General features: G+C 38.9%; 5 protein-coding genes and 3 long non-coding RNA genes across 8 annotated transcripts in view; 7 read left to right on the top strand and 1 right to left on the bottom strand.

The window, feature by feature from the left end:
- Nucleotides 1–27,943, top strand: part of LOC128017682 (uncharacterized) — a 181,154-nt gene that overhangs the window by 2,754 nt on the left and 150,457 nt on the right. The gene's annotated exons all lie outside the window — the stretch shown is intronic.
- LOC128017679 (uncharacterized) overlaps nt 1–27,943 on the bottom strand; it is a 141,811-nt gene that overhangs the window by 5,414 nt on the left and 108,454 nt on the right. The gene's annotated exons all lie outside the window — the stretch shown is intronic.
- On the top strand, nt 3,189–4,622 carry LOC128017666 (histone H1-like). Its single transcript, XM_052603112.1, has one exon. It carries the CDS (start codon nt 3,204–3,206, stop codon nt 3,816–3,818), a length of 615 nt encoding a protein of 204 aa, XP_052459072.1. The 5' UTR covers nt 3,189–3,203; the 3' UTR covers nt 3,819–4,622.
- Nucleotides 5,382–5,874, top strand: LOC128017636 (histone H2A-like). Its single transcript, XM_052603082.1, has one exon. The coding sequence runs from the start codon at nt 5,439–5,441 to the stop codon at nt 5,823–5,825; it is 387 nt and encodes a 128-aa protein (XP_052459042.1). The 5' UTR covers nt 5,382–5,438; the 3' UTR covers nt 5,826–5,874.
- Nucleotides 6,711–7,375, top strand: LOC128017620 (histone H3-like). The gene has a single exon (XM_052603066.1). The coding sequence runs from the start codon at nt 6,913–6,915 to the stop codon at nt 7,321–7,323; it is 411 nt and encodes a 136-aa protein (XP_052459026.1). The 5' UTR covers nt 6,711–6,912; the 3' UTR covers nt 7,324–7,375.
- Nucleotides 8,046–8,509, top strand: LOC128017661 (histone H4). The gene has a single exon (XM_052603107.1). It carries the CDS (start codon nt 8,098–8,100, stop codon nt 8,407–8,409), a length of 312 nt encoding a protein of 103 aa, XP_052459067.1. The 5' UTR covers nt 8,046–8,097; the 3' UTR covers nt 8,410–8,509.
- Nucleotides 11,112–15,348, top strand: LOC128017680 (uncharacterized). Its single transcript, XR_008184499.1, has 4 exons — nt 11,112–11,363; nt 12,159–12,345; nt 12,424–12,561; nt 14,682–15,348. It is a non-coding gene; the product is annotated as an uncharacterized LOC128017680 (long non-coding RNA).
- Nucleotides 15,821–17,635, top strand: LOC128017617 (histone H2B-like). The gene has a single exon (XM_052603062.1). The coding sequence runs from the start codon at nt 16,019–16,021 to the stop codon at nt 16,451–16,453; it is 435 nt and encodes a 144-aa protein (XP_052459022.1). The 5' UTR covers nt 15,821–16,018; the 3' UTR covers nt 16,454–17,635.

The raw sequence follows: 27,943 nt of genomic DNA, 5'->3' as shown, positions 1-27,943 counted from the left end.
GTGAATAAAATGTAAATCAAACTCTACTTACAACAGACTTTAACCATTTACAGCACTTACAAAGGTGTTTGTGTTCACTTTATGAATATTTATGCAACACAGAAAAGTAATGTATTTATTTATTTGTATATATATTTTTTCTTTCTCTTATCAGGTAAATGCTGCTTATGACGACTTACTCCTCCATAACAATGTTAGGTGGCTGAGTAAGGGAAAAGTCTTGGAAAGGTTTTGGGCCATCAGGACAGATTTGGAGATGTTTTTGTCCCAGCAGAAGAATGTCAAAGCCAGACATTACTTGGATTTTCTGAGGGATAATGACACCATGGAGGTTGTGGCCTTTTTAGTGGACATAACATCTCATCTAAATGAACTAAATCTGAAGCTCCAGGGCCAAGGCAATACAGTGTGTGATCTGATGGCAGCAGTGCGCTCCTTTGAAAGGCGGCTGGAGATCTTTAAAAGTGACATCACAGGGCCACATATCCACTTTCCAACTCTTCTCCAGCAGACTAATGGAAATCACCATCATCACCATCTTTCCTTTTTGGAGAAGCTAGCTGAAAATTTCAGGATGCGCTTTGAGGGCTTCAATGTAGGCAGACAAGTGCTGCTTTGCATTACATCTCCATTCCTAGTCAAGAATGTTGAGGAGTTTTCAAAAGAAATCAAGAGCATCTTCCCGTGGGCAAGCATGGCATCTCTGCAGACTGAACTAATTGACTTGCAGGAAAATGTGGTTTTGCAGGAAGTGGACTGTGACACTGTTACCTTTTGGACTAAAATGGTCACAGCTGAAAATTTCCCCAATCTACAGAAAGTAGCCATCTGTGTTCTTACCATGTTTGGGTCAACCTATCGGTGTGAGTCTGCATTCTCAGCAATGAATGCTATAAAGAACTCACACCGCAGCAGCTTGACTAATGAACATTTAGGCCAGTGTCTCCGTCTAGCAACCACACCTTTTGTGCCACGGTTTCGGCAGTTGATGGGAGACAGACAGTGCCATTTCTCACATTAAACTGCTCTGTATTTTGCACCATGTTACTTTTGTGGTGTTTTGTTAAGAAAAATTCAGACCCTTAAATTAATTGTTTTGCCACTTTTGCACGTTATTCATGTAGCTATTTTGAATGCAGCCACCTTATTTTTTCATAAAATGAATGTTAATTTGTAATACATGTTGATTAAAAACAAGTTTTGTAATGACCAATAGTTCCGGACCTTTCTCATTGTTGAAAATTCTGATTTGGACCTTTGAATGTAGACTTTGAGAACCCCTGCCCTAAATGGTTTAGCTCCAGCGTACCTAACTAGCCTTCTACCACGTTACAACCCATCACGCACCCTAAGGTCACAAAACACTGGACTTTTGGTCGTTCCTAGGATAGCGAAGTCCTCTAAAGGAGGTAGAGCTTTCTCACATTTGGCTCCCGAACTCTGGAATAGCCTTCCTGATAATGTTCGGGGTTCAGACACACTCTCTCTGTTTAAATCTAGATTAAAAACGCATCTCTTTCGCCAAGCATTCGAATAATGTATCTTTTAAATTGTGAGTGTAGTTGCATCTGATCAAAGTTGCATTCTTATTCTTTAGCTTGGGTTAAACTAATTTTACTTTGTTGGATCAGCAGCTATGCTAATGATGTCTGTATTTTGTTTCTATATTTCGCCTATTTTTCTATATTTATATAATATTATTTATGATTATATAATATACATTATTAAGCAGAGTATGCTTAATACTAGGATTTACACAAGCTCCAGTCTGGACCCAGAACACCTGAGAAGAGATGATGCTGACCCTCAGAGGACCCCAGATGATGCTGACCCTGAATCAACAAACAGAACTAACAATTATTGCTAAATGTGTGACTGAATCATGTAATAACTTAATTAATAATATTGATAGTTCATCGTCTAGCTGACTACGTCTTGTATTATTATTATTATTATTATTATTTTTATTTTTTCTAAAATCCTGTCGAATGTGCACAAACTACTAGCTACTACTAAATATTGTAGAAACATAATTTTCTGTAAAGTTGCTTTGTAACGATTTGTTTTGTAAAAAGCGCTATACAAATAAACTTGAATTGAATTGAATAATTTGTACATACTCTGCTTAATACTGTATATTATATAATCATAACTTCACTTACTCTGCACTTGTATGTATATAGAACACTATATTCTTGCACTTCTGCTTAGATGCTAATTGCATTTCATTAGCTCTGTACTAGTACTCTGCATAATGACAATAAAGTTGAATCTAATCTAATCTACTGTATTTTTGTAACGTCATCCTGCCCAGGGACTGCAGGGGCAAATTAGCTTTATAGCTAACTCTGGCACAACACTGTTGTTGTGCTGTCCCTGTACAAATAAACGAAAAAAAAAAAAAAAAAAAACCGGTTATTTTATTTGCACAGGGATTTGCTGGTTTTACAGCTGTAAAAAAAAAAAAAAAAAAAAAAAAAACTATAATACAGAAATATTTTCCCCCTCTGACATTTAAATATGTACATTTATTATATGTCTGTTGTTGTTGATTTTGCGTTCTATCCTGAATGGATGTTATGATGTTAAATGTAAAAGACTTATTAAAAGTTGATCAACAGTAGTATTATGACAAATCATCTGCTGAACAGACATGAGTCTCAGACTCGAAGTCTCCGGATGTTTGTGCTTCAAGCTGCCCAAAACAACAGCTGTATCAAACACTGCACACGCGCTTCACTGATGCTCATTTCGTTAAATTCACTTCCAAACTGTTTCTGAAACACACGGAGGACAAGTTTAATCTTTCATCAACTTTTCCACTTAAACGAGGCAGTAAATGAACACGCGGCTTTGTTCCGAGGCTGATGCTCGCCTTGAGTTTGATCTGACCGGGGCAAAACGAGCATTTCCTCTCCTCGGATTTTAATGTCCAAAGAAAGCCTAGAACCTCTGCTTGGTGTTCACTTTGTTTCTAATGTACCAAACTATTTTAGCACTCGAGTTTTGTCCTTAAATGTAGAAGAAGAAAACACAAGCGCGAGCGGCTCGCGGAAGCGCGCAGACACAGAGAGGGCGGGTTGAGTCTGTAAGGTTCTCATGTGTTAAACAAGAGCGCGGCGCTGGTCATCTGCTGCTCATTGCTTAAACTAGACAGCGTTTGATTTTGTTGATTTCCCTAAATACTCTACAAGCAGAGAGAGATGGCAGAAACCGCCCCAGCTGCAGCCGCCCCGCCGGCCAAAGCGCCCAAGAAGAAGTCCGCCGCTAAAGCCAAGAAAGCAGGTCCGGCCGTCGGTGATCTGATCGTTAAAGCCGTGTCCGCATCCAAGGAGAGGAGCGGCGTGTCTCTCGCTGCTCTGAAGAAAGCTCTGGCCGCCGGCGGCTACGACGTGGAGAAGAAAAACTCCCGCATCAAGCTCGCCATCAAGAGCCTGGTGACTAAAGGCATCCTGCTGCAGGTCAAAGGAACCGGCGCCTCCGGATCCTTCAAGATCAGCAAGAAGGAGACCGAGACCAAGAAGAAGCCGGCGAAGAAAGCGGCCCCTAAAGCCAAGAAGCCCGCGGCCAAGAAACCCGCTGCTGCCAAGAAGCCCAAGAGCGCAGCGGCAAAGAAGCCCGCCGCTAAGAAATCGCCCAAGAAGGCCAAGAAACCCGCTGCCGCCGCCAAGAAGGCCACGAAGAGCCCCAAGAAGGCGAAGAAGCCCGCGGCGCCCAAGAAAGCAGCCAAGAGCCCCAAAAAGACCAAGGCCGCCAAACCCAAGACAGCGAAGCCTAAAGCTGCCAAGCCTAAAAAGGCAGCTCCCAAGAAGAAGTAAAAACCTGCTGTTTTATTCCCCAACGGCTCTTTTCAGAGCCACCCACAAACTCGAAAGAAAGAGCTAATTATATGTTGAATTAAGGTTAGGTTAAGAAATCTAACTAACTTAACTTAATTAGCAAAGTAAATAAAACTGCAGATACAACATGACAATCCCATCATCAAGTCATTCTCCATCTCTGTAAACTTCAGGCAACACAATAAACGGAAAAGAACAAATACACGTTACACACAGCAGCAGAGATTAAAGAGCTTCAGAATCGTTCTGTAGAACACAGTCATTACTGATCTCCCACTAAATCAACACCGGTCTACTACAAATACTACTTGATGTCCTTCATAGTACTAAATCATTTGTGTGTGTGTGTGTCCTTGTTCTCTTTTCCACGAAAACCTCAAGAGAATCTGAATCCAAACTAATGATTGAACCAATCTTTCCGATCATGTTATTAATCCTGTTTTTATCATCCACAGTGATACCAGCTCCCCAGCAGAGCTCTGCATAGAACAGAAGAGGCTTTAATGACACAGCAATTGAACTTCCTCAAAAATAATAATCCTGACCGCGGTTCCTTTTAAAGACAACCTCAATGTACTTTCTCCAGTGTAATTTACCGTCCAACAGGACAACGATAAAGTTAATAAGAATGGACTATTTCTTTCTTCTGACCATGGATTGTCAGCTGTATTACTGCTTCCTTATGTCTTCATAAATTAATAATCATATCCTGAACTCTTCTTCGCAAAATAAATAAATCATCTCTTCTATTGTTCATGTCATTGTTTAGTTTGATTAGATCCACAAGTTCATCAGAAATATTTTGTAGACAACAAGATATGAGTATGCCTGAAATCAGAAGAATACAGTGCAAATAAACAAAACAAATTAGAAGAGGATCTGAGTTTACCTTGACTCACAAAGTTGTACATCTTGACTGTGTATCTAGAAGAAGAAAAAACCACAAAGTAATCCACAGATAATAAGGTTTTTTTTTTTTTTTTTTTAAGAAACAGGGACAGCGCAAGAGCTAATTTTCACCCGTAATCCCTGGGCAGGCTGATGTTAAGCTACAATATATAAAACATACATGAGTAATAAGATTTACACTTGCCAAAAAAATAAATAAAATAACAATTGTACTAAAATTCATGTTCACACCTTTCATATACTTAGAGCTTAGAACACACACTTACACATATCTGGTTACATTTGGGGACAATTTTGATTGGATAAAAGCCATTTCTTTGCTTGGCGTGTGAAGGTGTAAAAATGTGTGCTTTTTTTTTTAGTTAACACCTTGTATTGATCATTGATCTAAATTTAATAAGATTTAAAATATGGATCAATGCTCTTTGCCTTGACAATTAATTTGAATTACTTTAGCACACGTTTAGCTTTACTTGAAGGTTCTCTCGGAAGTTGCACAATCCGCGCGCCGGCTGTGGAGGCGTGGCTTCGGAGGTCGGTGTTGGAGGGAAGTTCAGTGATTGGTTTGAAATCTTACAGACTCCAAACCAATGAGCGACTCGCACGCTCTTTTAAATACTGTAGAGCGGGGTTCACGTTATCACTGTTTCTGCATTTCATTTCGAACGTAGAGATATCTTACTCTCGACAATGAGCGGAAGAGGTAAAACCGGCGGCAAAGCGAGAGCGAAGGCCAAGACTCGCTCCTCCAGAGCAGGGCTGCAGTTCCCCGTCGGTCGTGTTCACAGACTTCTCCGCAAGGGGAACTACGCCGAGCGCGTCGGTGCCGGAGCTCCCGTCTATCTGGCGGCTGTGCTCGAGTATCTGACCGCTGAGATCCTGGAGTTGGCTGGAAACGCCGCGAGAGACAACAAGAAGACCCGCATCATTCCCCGTCACCTGCAGCTGGCGGTGCGCAATGACGAGGAGCTCAACAAACTCCTGGGTCGAGTGACCATCGCACAGGGCGGCGTGCTGCCCAACATCCAGGCCGTGCTGCTGCCCAAGAAGACCGAGAAACCCGCCAAAGCCAAGTAGACCCATTCTACTCGGTTTCTGAAACGCAAAGGCTCTTTTAAGAGCCACCCATTTTATCCCCTACAGAGCGCTTTTCTGATTGAATATGTATTCTTAAATGTACGCAACCTAATATGCACCGCATCAACAGAATTAGAGATCGTTTTGCTAGAAGTACAATTTTAACATGCATAATAGCCACTCAGCGGCGACTTAGACTACTTATGGCGGAAGGGTAGGCAAAAAAAAAAAACATTTGATATGGTTACATATATTCATACACGCATACATACTTCCTCGAGAGCAAGGAAGGGGGGGGGGGATGAGATAAGAAAAATACACACACCAAGATCAGTAAGTTTGTGTTGAACATTTAACTGTAGAGAGTATGTTGTGAGGGAGAAATTCAAGTAATCCATTATATCCATATTTACACCATATATTAACTGATAGTAACGAGACCTATCAAGTATTTATCAAACATGAGGTATATATGGTCTTAGAGACATGGGAAACAATGGGCTAAAGGGTATAAAAAGAGACGTGTGCTCACTTGTTTTTGTGACGCACACGGCGGAGCTCACTGCTGTACTGTCTGACCATTTTATTATTGCAACAACCCTGTATTTGACCGTTTTTTTTAAGAAAAAAAATATATAACGATTCTTACTTTTTTTTTTTTTTTCTCTTTATTTATTTCCTCTCTCTCTCGAGCTTGTACTTGTTTGGACAAAGCCTAAAACGTCTACTCCAAGCACTTCCTGTGTCTGTTTGCCTCTTTAAGTAGAATCGCTTTATGTTCCCCCCCCAACTGGGAGAAGAAAAATGTCTTGGAACCTCTTTGGATAAAAGCGTCTGTAAAATGGATAAATGTAAAAGTAGTATAAAGTATTTGGTCCATAAAGCAATAAACGGAACAAAGCATTTTGAGCGGGAAACACAGTTCGCCGTTTGAAAACAGTATATGCGCCGTCATTGGCTAGCAGTCCTGTGCAGACGTCACACATCAGCCAATCACAAGCTTCTGGATCTTGACGCCACCCTAAAAAGCTTTAAAAGCAGCTGTGTTCCGCTCGCGGTTATACTCGTAAGTGATTAGACTGCAGCGATGGCAAGAACCAAGCAGACCGCTCGTAAATCCACCGGTGGTAAAGCCCCGAGGAAGCAGCTCGCTACTAAAGCCGCCCGGAAGAGCGCCCCAGCCACCGGCGGCGTCAAGAAGCCCCACCGTTACAGGCCCGGGACCGTGGCTCTCCGAGAGATCCGCCGCTATCAGAAGTCCACCGAGCTGCTGATCCGCAAACTGCCTTTCCAGCGTCTGGTGCGAGAGATCGCTCAGGATTTCAAGACGGACCTGCGCTTCCAGAGCTCCGCTGTCATGGCCCTGCAGGAGTCCAGCGAGGCTTACCTGGTCGGTCTGTTCGAGGACACCAACCTGTGCGCCATCCACGCCAAGAGGGTCACCATCATGCCCAAAGACATCCAGCTGGCCCGCCGCATCCGCGGAGAGCGCGCTTAAACCCGCCGCTGCGTCAGCCGCGTCGCACCCCAAAGGCTCTTTTAAGAGCCACCCACATCACTCTCAATGAGACGGTTTCCGCTGGAACTGACTGTAAATCACTATAACATTGCACTTACGCTTTCAATGAATCTTTTCTGCTTGTTTGTTTATGAATCCCTAATTTAAGCAAGAAAGTACACATGCAAAGACATGACGTCCATGTGCGTTGGACACTTCTGCAGTTAAATGCTGTAATAGTGAAAATGCCTTATACTTAAGTTTGTGTGCAATACAGCCAAGTGCAATTATGTATAAGGTTAATATTAAGATATTATATATTGTCAAGTTGAATGTGCGACAAAACGTCTGTTGCATTGTTTAAGGTGAAAATACAAGTAATTTGGTTATCGTAGGTGTTTATTTAAAATAAATTGAGAACTACTGCTTTAATGTTTGATAGGACATCTGTAGCGCCATTTGGTGTGAGTTCGTGCCGCTCGATTATGAGTTAATCTGATTAAAAGCATCTCCCAGTTATGTCTGTAAATATTCTGCAGATAATGTCTTATACATCTTTGTCAAAGAAATCTTTTCAAACTTGGATTAAATCGATAGTTCAGGGTTTGAATTTAACCTCATTGTTTCCTGCTCCAACTAATGAAGGGGGGGGGGGGCGTCATGTGACGCGCGCTGGTTTCAGTCAGGTCCTGTAAGCAGATATAAAAGTCCTGCCTATAGCATTCGTTTCTTATCCGTTTTCGTCGCTCGACTGAAACAGGAAACGACTTCATCATGTCTGGAAGAGGCAAAGGTGGTAAAGGACTCGGAAAAGGAGGCGCTAAGCGTCACCGTAAAGTTCTGCGCGATAACATCCAGGGAATCACCAAACCCGCCATTCGTCGTCTGGCTCGCCGCGGCGGAGTCAAGCGCATTTCCGGTCTGATCTACGAGGAGACCCGCGGTGTGCTGAAGGTGTTCCTGGAGAACGTGATCCGCGACGCCGTCACCTACACCGAGCACGCCAAGAGAAAGACCGTCACCGCCATGGACGTTGTGTACGCGCTCAAACGACAGGGACGCACCTTGTACGGCTTTGGAGGATAAAAGACGACAACCACAAACCCAACGGCTCTTTTAAGAGCCACCCACATTCTCGCATAAAGAGACTAAGTCGAAGAATTGTTTTCAGTGGGTCTTTCTAAAACCCTCAACGTGAGAAACGCTTAACGTGGTTTGATGTACTAATACAGTGATCTTAACAGATCTGCCTTCCTAAACCTATCTACTGATAAAGTACGTTGTCTACAAATAACACAAAAAATCCGAAGAGTCCGGAGCACGAATGCAACGCGTTCAACAATAAGGCTTAACGTGTTATTATTAAACGAGTTGCATTTACGTTCAGGGCCCAACTGATTTGTCTGAACGTAGTATATCTTATTAATATGATGTTTATCGAGTTTGATTTCTCTTCTTTTTTTTGTTTAATCGTTGGCGTTTTCTAATAACGGTTTTCTATGGGAGGAAAGCTTAATGTGTTATTAAACCTGTTGCATTCATATTCAGGGCTCATCTGTTTTTGATGGTATACTTTATTAGTATAATGTTTAGTGAGGTAGGTCTGTTAATATCACTGTCTTAGTACATTAAGCCACGTTAAGCGTTTATGACGTTAAGTGTTTTAGAATGTCACTTTTCAGTTTAATGTAGGATTGTGTAATTCATCATGAATTTAAGTATATCGAACGTCAAACTGTTATATACTTCCTCTGTTTATTTGTTTTGATTATCTGTGTTTTATCACCGTCTTCCTTCTGTGGAAGCTTCGGTCACCAAAACAAATTTCTCGTGTGTATGAACATACCGAGCAAAAATATATTTTTTCTTAGTTTTCAAAATTGGAGCTAGAATGTTGCGTATTGTTGTAGGAGGGATGGGAATCTTTCTTGTGTTTGGCATTTCCATTTGCTTGTTTAGTCTTCCTATTGATTTAAAGTGATTAATAAAGTAAAGAGAAAACAAAACATGGCATTGTTAAGTTTGAGAAGAAGTGAAATTGGCAGAATAGAGGAGGATAAAACGGTCTAATATTCAAAATTCTTTCAATGAGTTTATAAGGAGTTTTACAAATTACAGTTTAATATTGCCCAGACAGCAAGCCAACATTGAATAAACATTGTTTTTCCATCTGAATCATCATTATGGTTGATATTGAAATTTCAATGCAAAATAAATGTTGAATCACCATTACCATATCGATGAAAACCTGATGTTATTAATGTTGATGGCAACAATATTGGAACAACATTGATCTATAGTTATCTTTATGATTGATTAAGCATTGATATTTGGTTACCGCGGGTGATCCCTGAATGTGTTGAAAAGTTATTGATTTATAGTGGACAGAGAAACGATGCGGTTGTTGAAAAGTCATCGAAATATAGTTGACCGGGAAATATGATTGAAAAAGCATCGAAATATAGTTGACCGGGAAATATGATTGAAAATCCATCGATTTTTGGTTAACCGGGAGATCAACGGGTGGTATACCCAACGTACTGCACCGGACACAGCTCGTTTCTGGACCCTTGGCACAAGCGTACAGGTAAGCTTGCTTAATTTTCTATATGAACCCAGACAGCACAGGCACGCGGTGTGTTTTTATACAGTCTGTGGGCAGCTGAAGAGACTGGCTCATTTTCAAATAATGTTACCGTTAACTTGTTTAGACAACGGTCACGGTAAATTAATGTTAAAGCCTTGCGTTTCCAGCAGTTTCTCGGAGGGAAAATGTAAAAGCGGTTTATTAAAGAGAAGTCCTGACTGCTTTATCGTCGTGTTTTTCACTGTTTTACAGGCTGCCAGAAAGAATCCGTCTCTATAGTGAGTGATTATTGAATGAGGCTGTACATTATAAATGTAATGTTTTAACTCGAGATGTTTGTTTGTGTGAATGCTGTGTGTGCGGTGAGTTCTGCGCGAGCGGGGAGCAGAGTTGCCATGGAAACGGGGCGTCAACACAAAAACCGTTACTGGCAAGCAGTAATCTCCGTCTCTCGCTGCGGTTTACACTGTTTTAGGTAAGTTTAGTCGCTAAAATCATACAAATATGACATACAAATGTTCCTGACACGTTTCTTACTTGTTATTGACATATTTCAACTAAATTTATTTTATAGAAATGGTTTAGTGTCTTCGAAAAAGTCCGTTAGCGTCTTAGCAGTTTTCAGATAGGCTAACTCTATAGATTTAGCTCTTGTTGATGAAACTCTGGGCTTTAAATCAAATCTTCGTGTGTGTGTATGAGATATTTTGATGGCTCTGAATGTTTTGCTGTTGATTTGTCAGTGTATTTTTTTTGGAAAAGGCTGATTTACTGAATCGATGACGTCACTTACACTGAGAGTGTAACGTTAATCGGCTGAAAACAAGTTCACATGAGTTTTGATATTTCATGATAAACAGATATTAATACAAATTGTTCTGTGATTTCAGGATGACAGAAAGAAACTCTACAGAACAAAGTGAAACTCCAAGATTTTTGAAAAGAAAATTGGTGAAATATATTCTGAAAAAGGCATATTAATGTATTTCATGAGCTTCTTCAGTTCACCTGTATTTCTAAGTCAGTATCTCCCTTCAGAAATGTGGCTGACGGGAGATACTGACTTAGAAATACAGGTGAACTCAAAAAGCTCATGAAATACTCATGAAAGAAGCTCATGAAATACATTAATATGCCTTTTTCAGAATATATTTCACCAATTTTAAGAAGTCCCTGACATCAAAACGTAAGTCACACTCAACCTAAAATTAAAAATATAGATTCCGTTATTTTAAGATTATGTTATTAGTAGTAGAATTTGTATATCACATATGTTGTTGTTATATATATTAATCTGTCTTTTATCTGCATTTTACCTCTGCTTTATCTTGTTTCCTTCTAATGAACCTGGAACTGCAGAGTAAATATTGTTGTCTCTGTGTCAGATGGCTTGTTTTGTTCCTGGATTCTTCAGTGATGATGAGCAGAGTCTGAGTGAACCTGCTGTCAGACAGTGAGTACCCTGAGTACCCTGGGGTTTCAGTCAGGGCCTTCAGTAAACAACTGAATCAAACAAAATCCTTAATGGTTAATAGTTACTAGTTAATATATTATTAATCACTTATAAATCATTGAAATGTCAACATTGTACTATTATCTCAATAAACATTATAAATAATTTACAAAGCTTTCTGTACCCCCCAATCTAAAGTGTAAACTACTCATCAGTTGTACTCATCGGCTTTCATTTGCTTGTGGATGTTTGCATCGCAAGTGATACAGCATTGTACTTGCACAACTATTTTACTTCATTTTAATACCGCGCAACATATTTTGCAAGTAACTTCATTGCCCTTTGTCGAAATTGGTCTTTTCGCTCGCTTCATTTGGCTTGCTCAGCTAAATATGTCTGTAGGCGTGTGGTTGCATGTGTCAGTGCGCCCAGTTAACACACACGCACGTGCCTGAGGTGTCTGTCGTTGCTAGGCATCCATCAGCTGGGATCTCCGTTACAACAAGGACATTTCAGTAAAGGATTTCCACCACTGAAAAACCCTTGCTGTAACTCTGGTACAGGATTTATTTTCGAAGAAAAGTAAAACAAACCCTGCAGTGTTTTTGTGCACCCCGTTTTTCAAAAACAACGGGGAATTTCACCCCGAAGGAAGCTGATTGAGTCGGTTCTAGTCACATGACCTGGTGTGCTTGCTTTTTTTTCTTGGTGGAAGCTGTGCATTTGTTTAGCTAACAAATATTTAAAATGTATTCAAAATGGTGTACAATTGTTTAATTATGTCATCCTGGTTAGGGTTGGGCCGATAGACGATTCCATCGTCCATCGCCGATGGCTGATAGACATCACGATGCTGCGCCGGCAAACAGCTTCATGAGCTCCAGTATCTCGTGCGTGCATCCGTTGTCATGCAACAGAGAAGTTGCGTCTATGGACAGTTGTGAACGAGCTGACAGCTGGTTGCCCAGGCTTTGGGTTAAAGGTAATACTGTTGTAAGTAGTGTTCATTTTCTTGTACAGACCAATAATTTCTCTTCATTAGATCTCAATGTGTCACCAGGTGCCACCGGTATTTGGTCCTGTTGTTTTTTTCTCAAAAACCAGCAGCCGCTGACTTGCATTTAAGAATCACCAAGGGCAACGGTTTCACCTAAAACACCTTTACTGTTCTACTGCAAAAACCTTGGATGACCTGAGGGTGAGTAAATTAACAGCAAATTTTCATTTTGGGGTGAACCATCCCTTTAAATGCAGAGTAAATTTCCCTACATGTTCAGTAAAAGTATTCAGCCAATACACTGGTGACGGGAATGACGACGCCCAAAGCAGCAGAACTGTACAAATGCTGGACATCCACACACCGCACCACAGTATTATCAACTAGCGATTGACCAATAGTGGATTTTACCAATACTGATAGCTAGGTTGGACCACACTGGCCAATATACCAAATTTGTCAACCAATAGTTTTTAAAATGGATACTGAATGAAAACTAAAATAGAGCTTTACTATTTAAAAAAAAATCAGTAAAAGTACTGAACCATACTTTGTAAATGAATAAAAATTTAATATTAATATTAATTATTATATTGATCATTAAAGTTATTTCATAGATTACCAATGTTAAAAAAAAAACTTTAAAATGTAAAAAGGAAACCTATTAGTAATAGTAATGAACACACTCTAACAAGGAACAATACTTCTGCCAAATCGAACTGAATCGTTTTAAACGGTTCGCATCTCCAATACGCGTTAATCCACAAATGACTTAAACTGTTAGCTTTTTTAATGTGGCTGACACTCCCTCTGAGTTAAAACAAACCAATATCCCGGAGTAATTCATTTACGCTAACAGTACACTGACTGAACTGCTGTGAAGAGAGAACTGAAGATGAACACCAAGCCGAGACAGATAAGAAGAATCGAGGAGCTGATGATACTGCGCATGTGTGATTCAGCGTGAAGCAGACTGACACACAGAGTGCCTGAACCGAACTGATTCTTTTGGTGATTGATTCTGAACTGATTCTGTGCTAGTGTTATGAGCGCAGGTAAACCGAAGGCCATTACGTCGAGGGCAAAAGAACCGGTGAATCGTTTTCTTCAACCGGTTTATTGAATCGAACTGTCCGAAAGAACTACTGGTGATCCGAAAACCGATGCAACCGGTTCTTCACTTGTGAACGAGTCAGTCTATTGTTCGTTATCTGTCTCGGCTCTGTGTTCATCTTCAGTTCTCTCTTCATAGCAGTTCAGTCAGTGTACTGTTTGAGTTGGTTAACCAACGCAGTGCTGCATTCACTGAAATTGATTTTCATTTTACCAATATGTCAAAATCTGCCAAAAGTACTTCGTGGTTGTCTTCTATGTTATAAAGTTAGCAAAAACTCAGAGTCCAGACTATTAGAGTCTTCCAGTCTTCATAATAGAAACATCTTGCGGCACGAATGTATCAATACAAATAAATATAACATCTCCAGTTATTTAGCTGAGCATCAATTGTACGTAAGTACAATACGTTTAATTTAATAAGAGGCGATCTAGAGTTGAAATGTTTTATTTTTTATTATTTTTTTATCAAGTGATCAAAGTGTTTGTTGTCGCTGCGATCAGTGGCCCGGATGCTGTGTACAGTCTGCACTGTGTAAGGTCTGCACTCGGACACGCGCTTCAATCCGTTGTGGAGACCAGACGGTCTATTCGTTCCGGTGAAATTACTAAACATAAATATACACAAACGTATCCCTGTCTGATATACAACAACTGATAAACATAATCAGTTTTGATAAATACATAAAAAAAAAAAAAACATACAAGTGTGGTTTAAAACCCAAACACGGACCTCTGACACGCTAGGCAAAAGTTCTACCACTGAAACATTTGAGCTGACAAACAGATATATTGTAGCTTGATATTCACTATAGGAAGAAAGTGCAGCATAAAAAATAGCATATTTTAGCATTAAAATCTCTTACACATTTATGGTGATCTGAGAGGGTGGGGGAGTCCAGTTAATGGGGCGTAATTCATTAGCTTTAATGAGAATTTTATATTTTATAGGCCTACATTAAAGTGTATTTTGTTTCTTATATTTTACATTTATTTCTTGAATGCTACTATAACATCAACTGTAACTGAAAAGAATAAACCACTGTATATTTAATTTGTATATTATGTTGTTTATATACTCTGTTTTTATATTTTTCATAACAGATTGGTTACCGGAATACATATGTATAAAGTACAGTCACACTGTATGATTGTGAATTTTAATTGCTGTTTTAACAGAGATTTTTGTCTTTTCTGTTCTTTTACAGATCACTATTGCACACCAAGTAAGCAAAACAACATTTTTGATTTCATTTTATTTTATTTCTGCAAACAACTTGCATCACTTGCAATTGGTTTTCCAGCCCAAAACCTCGTCAAAAACTGAATGCAATGGTTTTTGTCTATGATTATTTTGTCAAAGCATCTTTTGTCTATGGTAACTCTAATCTACATTAACTATTTAATTAGTATCCAGTTATTTATATTAAATTTGTGGTGTTAACAACTACTTCTGAACTAATAAAATAATAAACATAAATTTTTTTGAGTCAATTGGCCTCATACATTTTCCTTATGAAAGAGGTCACTGCAAGCTAATCCTTTTTGCCTCCCTTTAATTCGAATACATCCATGAACAGGCAGTTTTGAAAAGTGCTTTGAATATAGGGGAAATATGATCTAGCCTACAACACTACTGCTCCTACTGCACTACTGAATTAGTTCAAGTATATGTTCTGTTTAACTTAAATGCTATATTTTTTTTGCATTGTGATTTTATCTTCTGTTTTAGATACTTTTACTCAGCAGATGGGGACAGCTACCATCACCCAATTTTCACCCAAAAGTGGCTGCGCTATGCGCCAGACAGGGGCAGGAGGGACTGGGCGACAACTTATGCAGGCATCAGATGACAGTGAAGTGTAAATAAAGAGTAGAGAGGCTAATAAACATTAATTTGATTTTAAATTGTGTGGTGTGTTCTGTGTTTTATTCAAGATTTAAAACGTTCCATTAATTTTTAACATCCTGGCTGTAGATAAAGCAGGCTATTTAATTTATGGCATTACATTTAAAGTTAACATTTAAAAACGATTGAAATTCCATTGAAATCACGTTGATCCTTAGTTCAGTTGAAATTTCAACATTGTTTCAATATTCCTGATAATTGAAATACCATTGAAATTCCGTTGATCTATGGACAGAATTTCAACATTGTTTCAATATTAAATCAGGGTGCAAAATGATGTTGAATCAACATCAGAGCTCGATGTTGATTCAATGACTTAACGTTGACAACGGAATGTTGATTCAGCATAGTTTCAATGACTGTTTGCTATCTGGGTGACTACGTGTGATATTTGACACGGATTTCATTCGACAGAATTACAACGAACAAAAAGAGCGGGAACTGAAACTAAGCGGGGTGTCGGTCAAAGACGGAGCGGTGGGTGGGGCTAAAACTACCGCCTTTTGATTGGCCCTCGTTCCAGTTCGTGATACTACCAATTGTCCAATCACACACGCGTTCATGGGTTAGACCAATAAAAACACGCCATCAGAAACGTCCCCGTCTCTCTGACAATTAGCATAGACCAGTCAATAAATGCCTCTGTCCCGCTCTCTCTCCTCATCGTCTCGTGAGGTTTTGATCTCCAGCAGCATCATGCCTGAACCAGCGAAGTCCGCGCCGAAGAAAGGCTCCAAGAAGGCCGTCACCAAGACCGCCGCGAAAGGAGGAAAGAAGCGCAGAAAGTCCAGGAAGGAGAGCTACGCCATCTACGTGTACAAAGTGCTGAAGCAGGTTCATCCCGACACCGGGATCTCTTCCAAGGCGATGGGCATCATGAACTCTTTCGTCAACGACATCTTCGAGCGCATCGCCGGTGAGTCGTCTCGTCTCGCTCACTACAACAAGCGCTCCACCATCACTTCCCGAGAGATCCAGACCGCCGTGCGTCTGTTGCTGCCCGGGGAGCTGGCCAAACACGCCGTGTCCGAGGGCACCAAGGCCGTCACCAAGTACACCAGCTCCAAGTAGAGCTCCGCTGCAGCTCCACACACAAAGGCTCTTTTAAGAGCCACACAACTTCTCACTGAAAGAGCTTCTAATGTTTGTAGGACGTACTGTAATATCTCTCATTTAAACTAGCTTAAGTTAGATGTGTTGAAGCGGCTTATTTATCACAGGTGGCCAGGGAAGGGCCAACATCCAGTCCGGGGTGGCACAGAATCTTCATTACTTTGCTTAAAAAAAATGTGTTCGACTATAATGTAGGCATAATGGGCTATTTTTAGTGCCTTAAACACAACTGAGTACAATTAATTTCTACTTTACTGAATTGAGATTGCAATTTGCAACTTAGATCAAGTAACACTGGGAGAATATGACACTTTTTTTTGTATTCCTCACCTCCAGGTATTTTAATAAAGGGGCTCACTTTAGCTTTATTGCTCATTCAGCTTCTCAAAACTCGTAAATGCTTGCCCTCCGACATTAATCATGGATGAGAAAAAGTGATGAAAATGTGAAAAAGGCCAGGATTTCATGACTTAGCTGTAGACATCTTCAAGACTAAAAGACTTTAAACAGCCCTTTAATCACAGAGCAGATAAATAAGTCAAAGCTTGTTCTTGTGTTATAGTTACTTGAATCTAGGCTGTCACGCTATATTTCACACACTGATTGGCCAAAAATATAACATTAGCTCTACTGAACACACACGTCTGCAAAACACACCCTAAGTCTTCAGTCCAGAAATAAGCTTTTCATATTTCATAGCAGTCGATTCTGTTCCCCTCTGGAATTCCTGTTTCCCCTCGGGTTGCAAGGTCTGTGTAATAAACCCAACCAAATAGTTTGTCAAACATTGCCCCAAAGTAGCCTAAATTGTGCCGCATGCAAATACACCAAACACAACTGGATGTAAGGAAAGCAAAAAGGGACAAATCTCTTGCTACACCGCAGCATAGTAAAATGATTCTCACTCTACAGTTAATGTTCTGTTATTATTTTTCTTCATCTTGCAGTTGTTGCTTTGTTTTTGTCTTATGTCCGAGTTTTTGCAGTTTAATTTTTCCATTGCAAATTAGTGTAATCTGTCCGTGCTGTCCTACACTGACACATTTTTTCATAGTAAAGTGAGTATAATGATACACCAACACTTTATAATAACAAAAAGTCAGTGCTTGTCAAGAAACTATACTTAACTGACTTAAAGCAACTAGCACATTTAGCACTGTTTTTGGGTTTATATAGGTACATTCCTTCAATTGGGCCTTAGAACCTCATTGCAGGTTATTTGTTTAGATTTTAACAATAAAGCTATTTCAATAGATGGCAACTTAATCACATCTCCTCAGAAAACAATGTAAAGTTTAGAAGAAAAGTGGCTGCTGGACAAAAAGAGGCCAGACAATTTTTATTTTACAATTAGAAAAAAGCAAGCTTGCCATTTCAGCGAGATTCTACTGGCCTGTAATGGGGGTGGACATCGATAAATGGTTAAAAAGCTACTGAATATTTTCCTTTTCAACACTGCTTGGAGACATATAAACTGATTATGTTATGTTAACAGCCAGAATTAATTTAGTGGGGAAAGTCACAAATGCATGTTCAGGACCAAAAATTTAAATGAGTACATTTATTGACCATTACACAAAATAGCCTATGCTATTCTGACTAAATTTTAAGCTGTTGTGTACTGCATTCATTTATTTCACAGGTTTGGGGCAACAAAGATCATTCTTTCTGACCAAGGCACAGATTCTGTTTTATCAGGTTTATAGTTTATTGAATAATGTGCATATGGTTCTGATTTATACACAACTTTTATGGTTTATTGTATACTTATTCTAGTGTATGTTTTGCATACACACAAAGATTTCTTTAAGCTTTCAGTGCATACATAAATACAACAACAGCAAGACATATACCGGTAATACAAAAATACAAATACATGAGCAGAAATGAATAAGTATAAGACAGTATAAAACAAAATAGCCAAAGCCTCAAGCATCAAACTGAAATCGGTAATAAATCAGATAAAAAAAAGGAAATAATTTTCGAGTTGTAAAACCCCTCGTCTTAAAACAATTTTCAAGTTTAGGATTTAGGACGGTATTTTGAACCATTTGACTTGCCGTACATGCTCTCGCTTCTTGCGCTCGCTAGTTCTGATCGTACTCGGTAACTGAACTGAGATGATGACATCACTGAATCAAAGATGAACTGCCTTTAACTGTCATTTTGCATTATTGACACACTGTTTTCCTAATTATTGATGTTCAGTTGCTTTGAAGCAATCATTTTTGTTAAAAGCGCTATATGAATAAAGGTGACTTGACTATGTTTGCGTAAAGGGAAACAGACATTTCAAGGGGAACAGATAGACTGCTGCTGCACCGGCGGTTTTCTAACCTTCAATGCTTAACTTAGTTTGCAGGCTACTAAACTAGCCAGTGCAGTGTAGTTCGACTTTAAGCTGCTACTTAGTGCTAGATACATTTTTCCTACACATTCAGAGAGATCTACGATATAACTAAACATTGATTTACCATACATCTCTATCGACTGATTCCAGCGGTTTTGTCGTTGCTACTCTGAGTGTGACCGTCCTCCTGTGTTTCAGGGACCAGCAGCAGTAGGTGAAGCGCGCGCTCCTCTCATGGGTCACCTGACCTGCATGGCCAAACGTGCCCTGAGCAGAAATCAGCTCTTAAAAATGTAAAACTGTCCCTTAATCAGTGGATCAGCTGTCATCATTGATTGACAGCATTTCTCCTTTCTTGTGTTGACGAACTTGGAAACTTAGGTCTCTGCAGAGCAAAAGTGGGCGTTTATCACCAACCCCACCCCTAAACCCAACGTCACTATTACATCAACCAATCAGGTATCATGGTGTAAAAACACCTTGATCTAGTAACTCCCATTACTTTCCTGCAGAGACTTATGCTGAGTCCCAATTTGCATACTATCCGTGCTAAATAGTATGCGAAACTAGAATTAGTACGTCCCAAATCGTAGTATGTTGAAAAGAGTATTCCAAAGATACCCGGATGGTCTACTATTTCCGGTTAGAATTTGAAGTGCAGATCAGTGCACACTCTAAGTGCTAATATTGCCCACAACCCATTGCATGCGGGAGGGAGGAGCTTTGCGATGGCTTTGCGGTGATGTAAACATGGCAGCCGGATGCAGCAGCGGAGATGCGCCCTCAGCTTTTAAGTGTAATAATTCAAATGTTATTAAAGGTTTAATAACTAATTAAAGTTGTATTTTATTTCGTTACACACATTGCACATGAACGTCAGAACCAGCCGCCTCACAAACGACCTGCGTTTGGTTCTATGACGACGCCGCCCTGCTTCCTCACTCCTCAACTTGGTAGAAGAACACATTGTAAAATGTATTGAGAAAAAAATGAGCTTTCAGGGATGGCCCCGGCCATTGGATACATCACAGGTGACCGGATGTGGTCTGATACTCTATATTTTGTGTCAGGTAAGGCTTAGAAACAAAGGTGAAGAAGAAGAAAAGACTATTTCCACAGAGACTGATCTATTTATATGAATATAATGTGTATTTTTTAGTGGTTTATAATGATTGTATAACGACTGTGTAATAAACGCATTGGCTTGAAATGAACGGGGCTATCAATTTTGTGGAAATCAAGTCTTTAGACAGGAGGGGCAATATTATTAGTCTTATTATTATAACCTCCTTCTCTCAGACAGAAAGCTGAAGACAGTGACCCGAAACATACAGTTTTGTTCAAAATAATAGCAGTACAATGTGACTAACCAGAATAATCAAGGTTTTTAGTATATTTTTTATTGCTACGTGGCAAACAAGTTACCAGTAGGTTCAGTAGATTGTCAGAAAACAAACAAGACCCAGCATTCATGATATGCACGCTCTTAAGGCTGTGCAATTGGGCAATTAGTTGAAAGGGGTGTGTTCAAAAAAATAGCAGTGTCTACCTTTGACTGTACAAACTCAAAACTATTTTGTACAAACATTTTTTTTTTCTGGGATTTAGCAATCCTGTGAATCACTAAACTAATATTTATTTGTATGACCACAGTTTTTTTAAAACTGCTTGACATCTGTGTGGCATGGAGTCAACCAACTTGTGGCACCTCTCAGCTGTTATTCCACTCCATGATTCTTTAACAACATTCCACAATTCATTCACATTTCTTGGTTTTGCTTCAGAAACAGCATTTTTGATATCACCCCACAAGTTCTCAATTGGATTAAGGTCTGGAGATTGGGCTGGCCACTCCATAACATTAATTTTGTTGGTTTGGAACCAAGACTTTGCCCGTTTACTAGTGTGTTTTGGGTCATTGTCTTGTTGAAACAACCATTTCAAGGGCATGTCCTCTTCAGCATAGGGCAACATGACCTCTTCAAGTATTTTAACATATGCAAACTGATCCATGATCCCTGGTATGCGATAAATAGGCCCAACACCATAGTAGGAGAAACATGCCCATATCATGATGCTTGCACCTCCATGCTTCACTGTCTTCACTGTGTACTGTGGCTTGAATTCAGAGTTTGGGGGTCGTCTCACAAACTGCCTGTGGCCCTTGGACCCAAAAAGAACAATTTTACTCTCATCAGTCCACAAAATGTTCCTCCATTTCTCTTTAGGCCAGTTGATGTGTTCTTTGGCAAATTGTAACCTCTTCTGCACATGCCTTTTTTTTAACAGAGGGACTTTGCGGGGGATTCTTGAAAATAGATTAGCTTCACACAGACGTCTTCTAACTGTCACAGTACTTACAGGTAACTCCAGACTGTCTTTGATCATCCTGGAGGTGATCATTGGCTGAGCCTTTGCCATTCTGGTTATTCTTCTATCCATTTTGATGGTTGTCTTCCGTTTTCTTCCACGTCTCTCTGGTTTTGCTCTCCATTTTAAGGCATTGGAGATCATTTTAGCTGAACAGCCTATCGTTTTTTGCACCTCTTTATAGGTTTTCCCCTCTCTAATCAACTTTTTAATCATAGTACGCTGTTCTTCTGAACAATGTCTTGAACGACCCATTTTCCTCAGCTTTCAAATGCATGTTCAATAAGTGTTGGCTTCATGCTTAAATAGGGGCCACCTGATTCACACCTGTTTCTTCACAAAATTGATGACCTCAGTGATTGAATGCCACACTGCTATTTTTTTGAACACACCCCTTTCAACTAATTCAACTAATTGCCCAATTGCACAGCCTTAAGAGCGTGCATATCATGAATGCTGGGTCTCATTTGTTTTCTGAGAATCTACTGAACCTACTGGTAACTTGTTTGCCACGTAGCAATAAAAAAATATACGAAAAACCTTGATTATTCTGGTTAGTCACATTGTACTGCTATTATTTTGAACAATACTGTACCTCCAAGGCTCTCGAGAAGAAGCAGATGAAGGTCATAGAGGATCAGTGTCCAGACCTCAATCCTGCAGAAGATCTGTGGACCTCAACAGATGTAGAGAGGATCTGTAAAGGTGACTCCGTGAGATCCCGGCTCATCCCTACACTCTCAGAAAGAAAGGTACAAAACTGTACATTTGAAGGTACAAGTGGCCGTCGCTGGGGTGGTACCCTGAAGGGTACAATTTTGTACCTCTAGTCAGAGGTACAAAATTGTACCTTCTATCTTTGTACCATTTAAGGGGCAATTTTGTACCCCAAGGAACAATTTTGCAAAGAAGGCAAAAACAGTATACCTTATTAAAAGCATCCTCAGGATACTGTCTAACTATTTTGGTGTCTGTGTGCATGCATAAATAAATACATACCTTGGCTAACAAATAGACAATTTTATTTAGAAATTTTCTTTTAAAAAGATTTCATTAAATCTCACAACAGCAAGCATGTCAAGAAAAAACCAGCTATTCAATAAAAAAACTCAAACAAGTAAAACAGCCTTATTACACAGGCTACATCAAGTACTGCACATTTTGACGTTTGCAGCAGTTTGTCTTCAGCAAGTGTATCTAGTGCTAATAAATAACTTGTCATCAACGTGGTACGTGTCTAATGCCTGGTAATCAACCTCTTCACCTGGCAAGAGGACAGTCCATTCATTCTCACATTTCACACCGTATGAATAAAAATGACGACAAAAATAATTAAAAGCTTGCCACACAATAACCAGTCTGTGTCTATGTTAAGAATGTACTTAATCTGAAAAAACAATGGAACAGCTTCTGCATGCAGATGACCCACAGTAAACATCTTTAACACAGTATTTGACATCATTAAGCACTACTTCTGTTACTCGTTGAAGTTCTTTGCCTTCAAAATTGACATGGCTGTACTTCTTATTTGCTTTCACTGAATGCTGTAGAGCCACAGGCAAAGTTCGAAATGGTGTGCTCACACAACATCCAGCAACTCTCTCATATTCCCCCAACATATTAACAGAAGACAATTCCCAACATTGTCTGTGTTGATGTCGATTACTTAAAGTGGATGAAATGTTAACAAAATTTCTACACGTGCTGGCAACCTGTTTAAAATATTGATGTTTTCCTTCAAATCTTAAACACCATAAAGAACGCAAAGGTTTGCCTGGCAGATTTCGATCCCATCAACTTTGAAGACTGCACTGACTCTTCTTGTAAACACAGTTTTCCAGTCAGTGGTCTCCTGTACTTGAACAGTAGGATATGGTGAGGATGGTTCACTCTAAATGACAAAGCACAAACAGATTCTGTATCCGTAAAATTTTCTCAGCAGTTGACTTAACTGAAGGAGAGAAAATTGACATGCATAAAGACTAGGATAATTAATATTCACTCATTTGCATTTTGCCAAAATACAGTTTAAGGATTGCACAGAAATTTAAAACTATATACGCACCTCTCCAAGCACAATGAAATGTTCAAGTTTCTCTCTGAACAAGGCTGGCAACATGAGAAGTGCTGCTTTAAAATCAATTCCTGGAATATAAAATGTGATACACAAACAAATATGTAAAAATCTATCAAAGGCAAGAATTTAATAGGCTTAATAAAGTGCTAAATAAAGTTTAGGAGTCAATTACCAAGATAGTCTTCACAGAGAGAATCTTCTCTAGCTTCTTTGTGCAGCTTTGCTAGAGGGGATTTCCCTTGAGCGAGCCGTAGCACGCTGGATGTAATGTGTCCTCCAGGCAAAGGTCCTCCTCATTCGATCTTCAACAATGTGAGTCTCTGGCTGTGTCTTTCTATATTGGTCCTGCAGGACTTTCACATGTCCCTCTATTGATGTAGCATCCTCTCCAACAGCATTAATCTCCTTGTGCATAGACAAAAACAAAACAGATAGAATTTTATTTCTAGAGATGCACCGAAATTTCTGTGCTGAAAATTATTGGCCAAAAATGCTATTTTCATTTTTTGGCCAAAAGAGAAAAATGGCCAAAAATATGAGCTGAGCATGTACACAGGTTTCACTCTCTGTCTAGCCGCTGTCACCGAACAGTGTGATGATCCACTCAATATTTTGCTCCATAAAAATGTATTCCTCTTGTGTATCGCTCCAACGAAATAACACGCTGACAGGAAATTTCTGTGCATCTAGAATTTTTCTGTTTTGGCCAAGAACTTTTATTTTGGTGCATTCCTAGTTATTTCTAATTTTGGGCAGGAGAATAATGAAATTTTTTGCATCTTGTCACTTAAAGGGTTAGTTCTCCCAAAAATGAAAATGATGTCATTAATAACTCACCCTCATGTCGTTCCAAACCCGTGAGATCTTCGTTTATCTTCTGAACACAGTTTAAGATATTTTAGATTTAGTCCGAGAGCTCTCAGTCCCTCAATTGAAGCTGTGTGTACGGTCTACTGTCCATGTCCAGAAAGGTAAGAAAAACATCATCAAAGTAGTCCATGTGACATCAGAGGGTCAGTTAGAATATTTTTAAGCATCGAAAATACATTTTGGTCCAAAAATAACAAAAATTACGACTTTATTCAGCATTGTCTTCTCTTCCTAACCCTCTTCCGTAGTTTTTGCAATTTTTGGACCAAAATGTATTTTCGATGCTTCAAAATATTCTAACGGACCCTCTGATGTCACATGGACTACTTTGATGATGTTTTTCTTACCTTTCTGGACATGGACAGAAGACCGTACACAGAAATCAGCGTTACTAGTGCTGTCTGATGAAACACCTTCACTCTTTCTGATTCAGTTGTGTGTACTCTAACAGGATTACGGGAAGAACAGAAATCAGGAGAACCAATATTAAGACATTTGAACCTCTGTCTTCACAGAAGTCTTTGTCAGAGAATGGCAAATAAACTGTCTTTTGTACATATATATGGACCAGAATTAACTCAAAAAGACCTATAAATGAATCATTCCATCGCTTCACTCCATATTCATTTATGTGTAAACCACACATTTGACTATCATGTTATAATCACTTATTGTGTATGTCTTTTGATAACTATGGGATAGCTTAAGGATACATATTCATGTCTAGTATCGATTTGACCGAATCTGCTTGCTTGAATTAGTCCAGACAATCATTTATTCTTCACATGTATCATATTCTGGTTATAGGAATCGTGTCCAAAATTAGACCCTGCAAGAGCGGGAAAATTCGGACCACATGCTTGGTAAGATAAACATATGTTTCATGATGCCCCCGAGCCAAGACAATATCTGATTGGTCAAGACAACATTTGAGGTGTGGCCAGCAGGCCACTTTAAATACTTTGGACATCGTAAAATCTTGCTTTTAGTTTTAGCTGTGCTTTTGCTATCAGTCATTCCAGCTTTTTAGTATGCTTTTAGTTTTGCTACTAGCCATGCTTTTAGTCATCATTGCTCTTTGAGCGCGGTTCCAGCGTGCGTCGGTCTGCAAGCCTGCTGCTACTTAGCCACGATGAGAAGAAACACAACTTAGTCTCGTCAAACTTTATTTCTTTTCAGTTTGTGAGTTTCTTGTTCTGAGTTAAGTTTTGTAACGCCGCCTGACTTCGTCTGCGCGTTCAACTTCAACCAGCCACACAACTGTACCTTCAGCCAACGCCCAACACGGGTGTTTATGTGTTAGATTAGTTTATATGTCTTAGATTTATCTAATAAAGCCTTATTCATATTGAAAAGAGAAGTATCTTGTGTTTTGTGCTTACAAGTTAATTTCTTAAACTGCCGATCTTGTTACTGTGCTAATTAATAGTGTTTTACTATAGTTTGGATATTAGTATCCAGCGCAGATTTGATGTTAAACGGCTCGTTCAGTGAATCGCAGGTGCGTCTCAGTGATCAGCCGTGAAACAGTGATTCTGTTCAAATTCCCTTTAAAATCTTAAATGATTCCCTTTGAGCTAAATTGACCTGTTTCCCTTACACCTGAATATTACAAATCAACAAAAGTGAATTAGAACAGACGATGACCACAGAACAAATAACTGTGTTGATAGCTCAGAAATAATACACAATCAAATAATCAAACAATAATCATATCACAGATTCAAACTTTACTACTACCTTTTTCTCTCTCTTCCAAAAATATGAACTTTCAACCTATTTCTGAATTATGTACAGTGTAATGTCCAACCTTTTTATCTGTGACACAGAGACATTTTACATGAATTAAAAACAACAATATTAACACAGACATGAATAAAAAGGAAAATTAATGAAAAAACATGTCAGTCTGTGGCCTTTCTCCACAATGTCAGCATTGAGTCAAAACAGATCATTCTAGCCACAGAACTTAGACATACAAGGTTCATAAAGACCAAAAGAAAATACTTACTTCATGTTACACAATCTCTATTAGTGTTTCAGTAAGATTAAACTGTATTTTTAACAAATAATAATAATAATAAAAAAAAAAAAACATATTAGTCATAAGAAATAAACTAATTTTGTCTTTTGAATGTCTAGAGACTGTGCTGAAAGGTTATGATTGATGATCAGCTGACTTTCTCAGACCACAGCTAAAACTGTCCGATCCTGCAGATTTGCTTTATTCAACATCAAGAAGATCAAGCCCTTTCTTTGGGAACATGCTGCACAACTTCAAGAATCGACTTAAAACACATCTCTTCCAACTTTATTTGACCCTCTGACTTTAGCACTCATTATTCTAATTATATTCTTAAAATAATAATAATAATCTAACTAGCTTTCTAATGTTTTTCTATTCTATGTTTTCTATTTATGTGTTATAAGGAAATGTGAAGAGTCTGGTCTCCGTGTGTTCAGCTGTAGATCACAGTCACAGACAGAAGTGAAGCCCTCTCTCTCTCTCTCTCTCTCTCTCTCTCTCTCTCTCTCTCTCTTGAGTTGTGTTGGTCTTGCTGATCACAAAATCCAATATATGGGGGCAGAAATGCATATACTTATATCATTTCATATAGTTATTCAGTATCATGTGAAGCCTGAGTTTTTTTTTTTTTTTTCACCAAAGCTCAGCATGATTACAAATGTGATATTAATTTTATAAAGTAGATAAATAAACAGGAATTATGTGTTTCCCTGCATTGCAAAGATTAATTTTGTCAATAGTGATTTAATTTGCTTGATAACTGCCAAAATTACTAGAAAACATTCCAATAAAAGATAAAAATCAATTTAAACAAACCGGAAAATATTAATTTCTATCACCACACCACACAGATCTGCAGAATATCAAACACTTTAGAAGACCTTCAAACAGTTGGTGGTTCCCATTGACTATTACTGTTTTTCCCTACTGTGGAAGTCAATGGGAACCACCAACTGTTTGATTTCCAGCAATCTTCAAAATATCTTATTTTATGTTCAACATAAGAAAGCAACTCATACAGGTTTGGAACGACATGAGGGTAAATTATGACAGAATGTAAATGTTTGGGTGAACTATCCCTTTTAGAGCTATGTGTGTGTGTGTGTGTGTGTGTGTGTGTGTGTGTGTGTGTGTGTGTGTGTGTGTGTGTGTGTGTGTGTGTGTGTGTGTGTGTGTGTGTGTGTATGTATTTTGTATGTATTTGTATTTTGAGATGCTACTATTTAATATGTATGCAATAATTATGCAATAATGCAATAATTATGAAAAATTTTCCCATAAAAAAAAAAATCCCCTTTTTTTTCTTTTCTTTTTTCTAGTGCTTCAATGATGGCAGTATTTCATGTTAAATAGAGAAGTGCCTTTAAAATCCAATTTATGAAGGCAGAATAGTGCCATCTGGTGGGAGTTAAAAAAAAAACTAAAAAACTGCAATTCCATGGTTTAGCCACTAGATTCCTATAGTGCTCTAGATACATTATCTCGTTGTTTTTAGACATTAATACTCTTTTCTTTTTTTCTTTTTGTGGATTTGGATTTATATTTAGACACTCTCAAATAAAACTTATTGTTAAGGTCAATGCCCTCACAAATAAATTGTGAACACATGCAAAAACAAGAGGACCAACAAAATATTACTGAACAGGTATAATGCTATTGTCAATGCACTTTTCACTTTTTCTTGTGTTTGGATGGTTTAAGCAAAATGTAAGGTCAGTAAAAAATGAAAATAAATAAAATAAATCACTTCTGGCC

Source organism: Carassius gibelio, chromosome A7, assembly GCF_023724105.1.
Source record: "Carassius gibelio isolate Cgi1373 ecotype wild population from Czech Republic chromosome A7, carGib1.2-hapl.c, whole genome shotgun sequence".
Taxonomy (NCBI): Eukaryota; Metazoa; Chordata; class Actinopteri; order Cypriniformes; family Cyprinidae; genus Carassius; species Carassius gibelio.
This window is presented reverse-complemented; position numbering and strand designations above follow the sequence as displayed.

What these genes read in the sequence shown, in the direction of transcription:
- LOC128017661 (XM_052603107.1), top strand. Translation starts at nt 8,098, where the DNA reads ATGTCTGGAAGAGGCAAAGGTGGTAAAGGACTCGGAAAAGGAGGCGCT.
- LOC128017636 (XM_052603082.1), top strand. Translation starts at nt 5,439, where the DNA reads ATGAGCGGAAGAGGTAAAACCGGCGGCAAAGCGAGAGCGAAGGCCAAG.
- LOC128017620 (XM_052603066.1), top strand. Translation starts at nt 6,913, where the DNA reads ATGGCAAGAACCAAGCAGACCGCTCGTAAATCCACCGGTGGTAAAGCC.
- LOC128017666 (XM_052603112.1), top strand. Translation starts at nt 3,204, where the DNA reads ATGGCAGAAACCGCCCCAGCTGCAGCCGCCCCGCCGGCCAAAGCGCCC.
- LOC128017617 (XM_052603062.1), top strand. Translation starts at nt 16,019, where the DNA reads ATGCCTCTGTCCCGCTCTCTCTCCTCATCGTCTCGTGAGGTTTTGATC.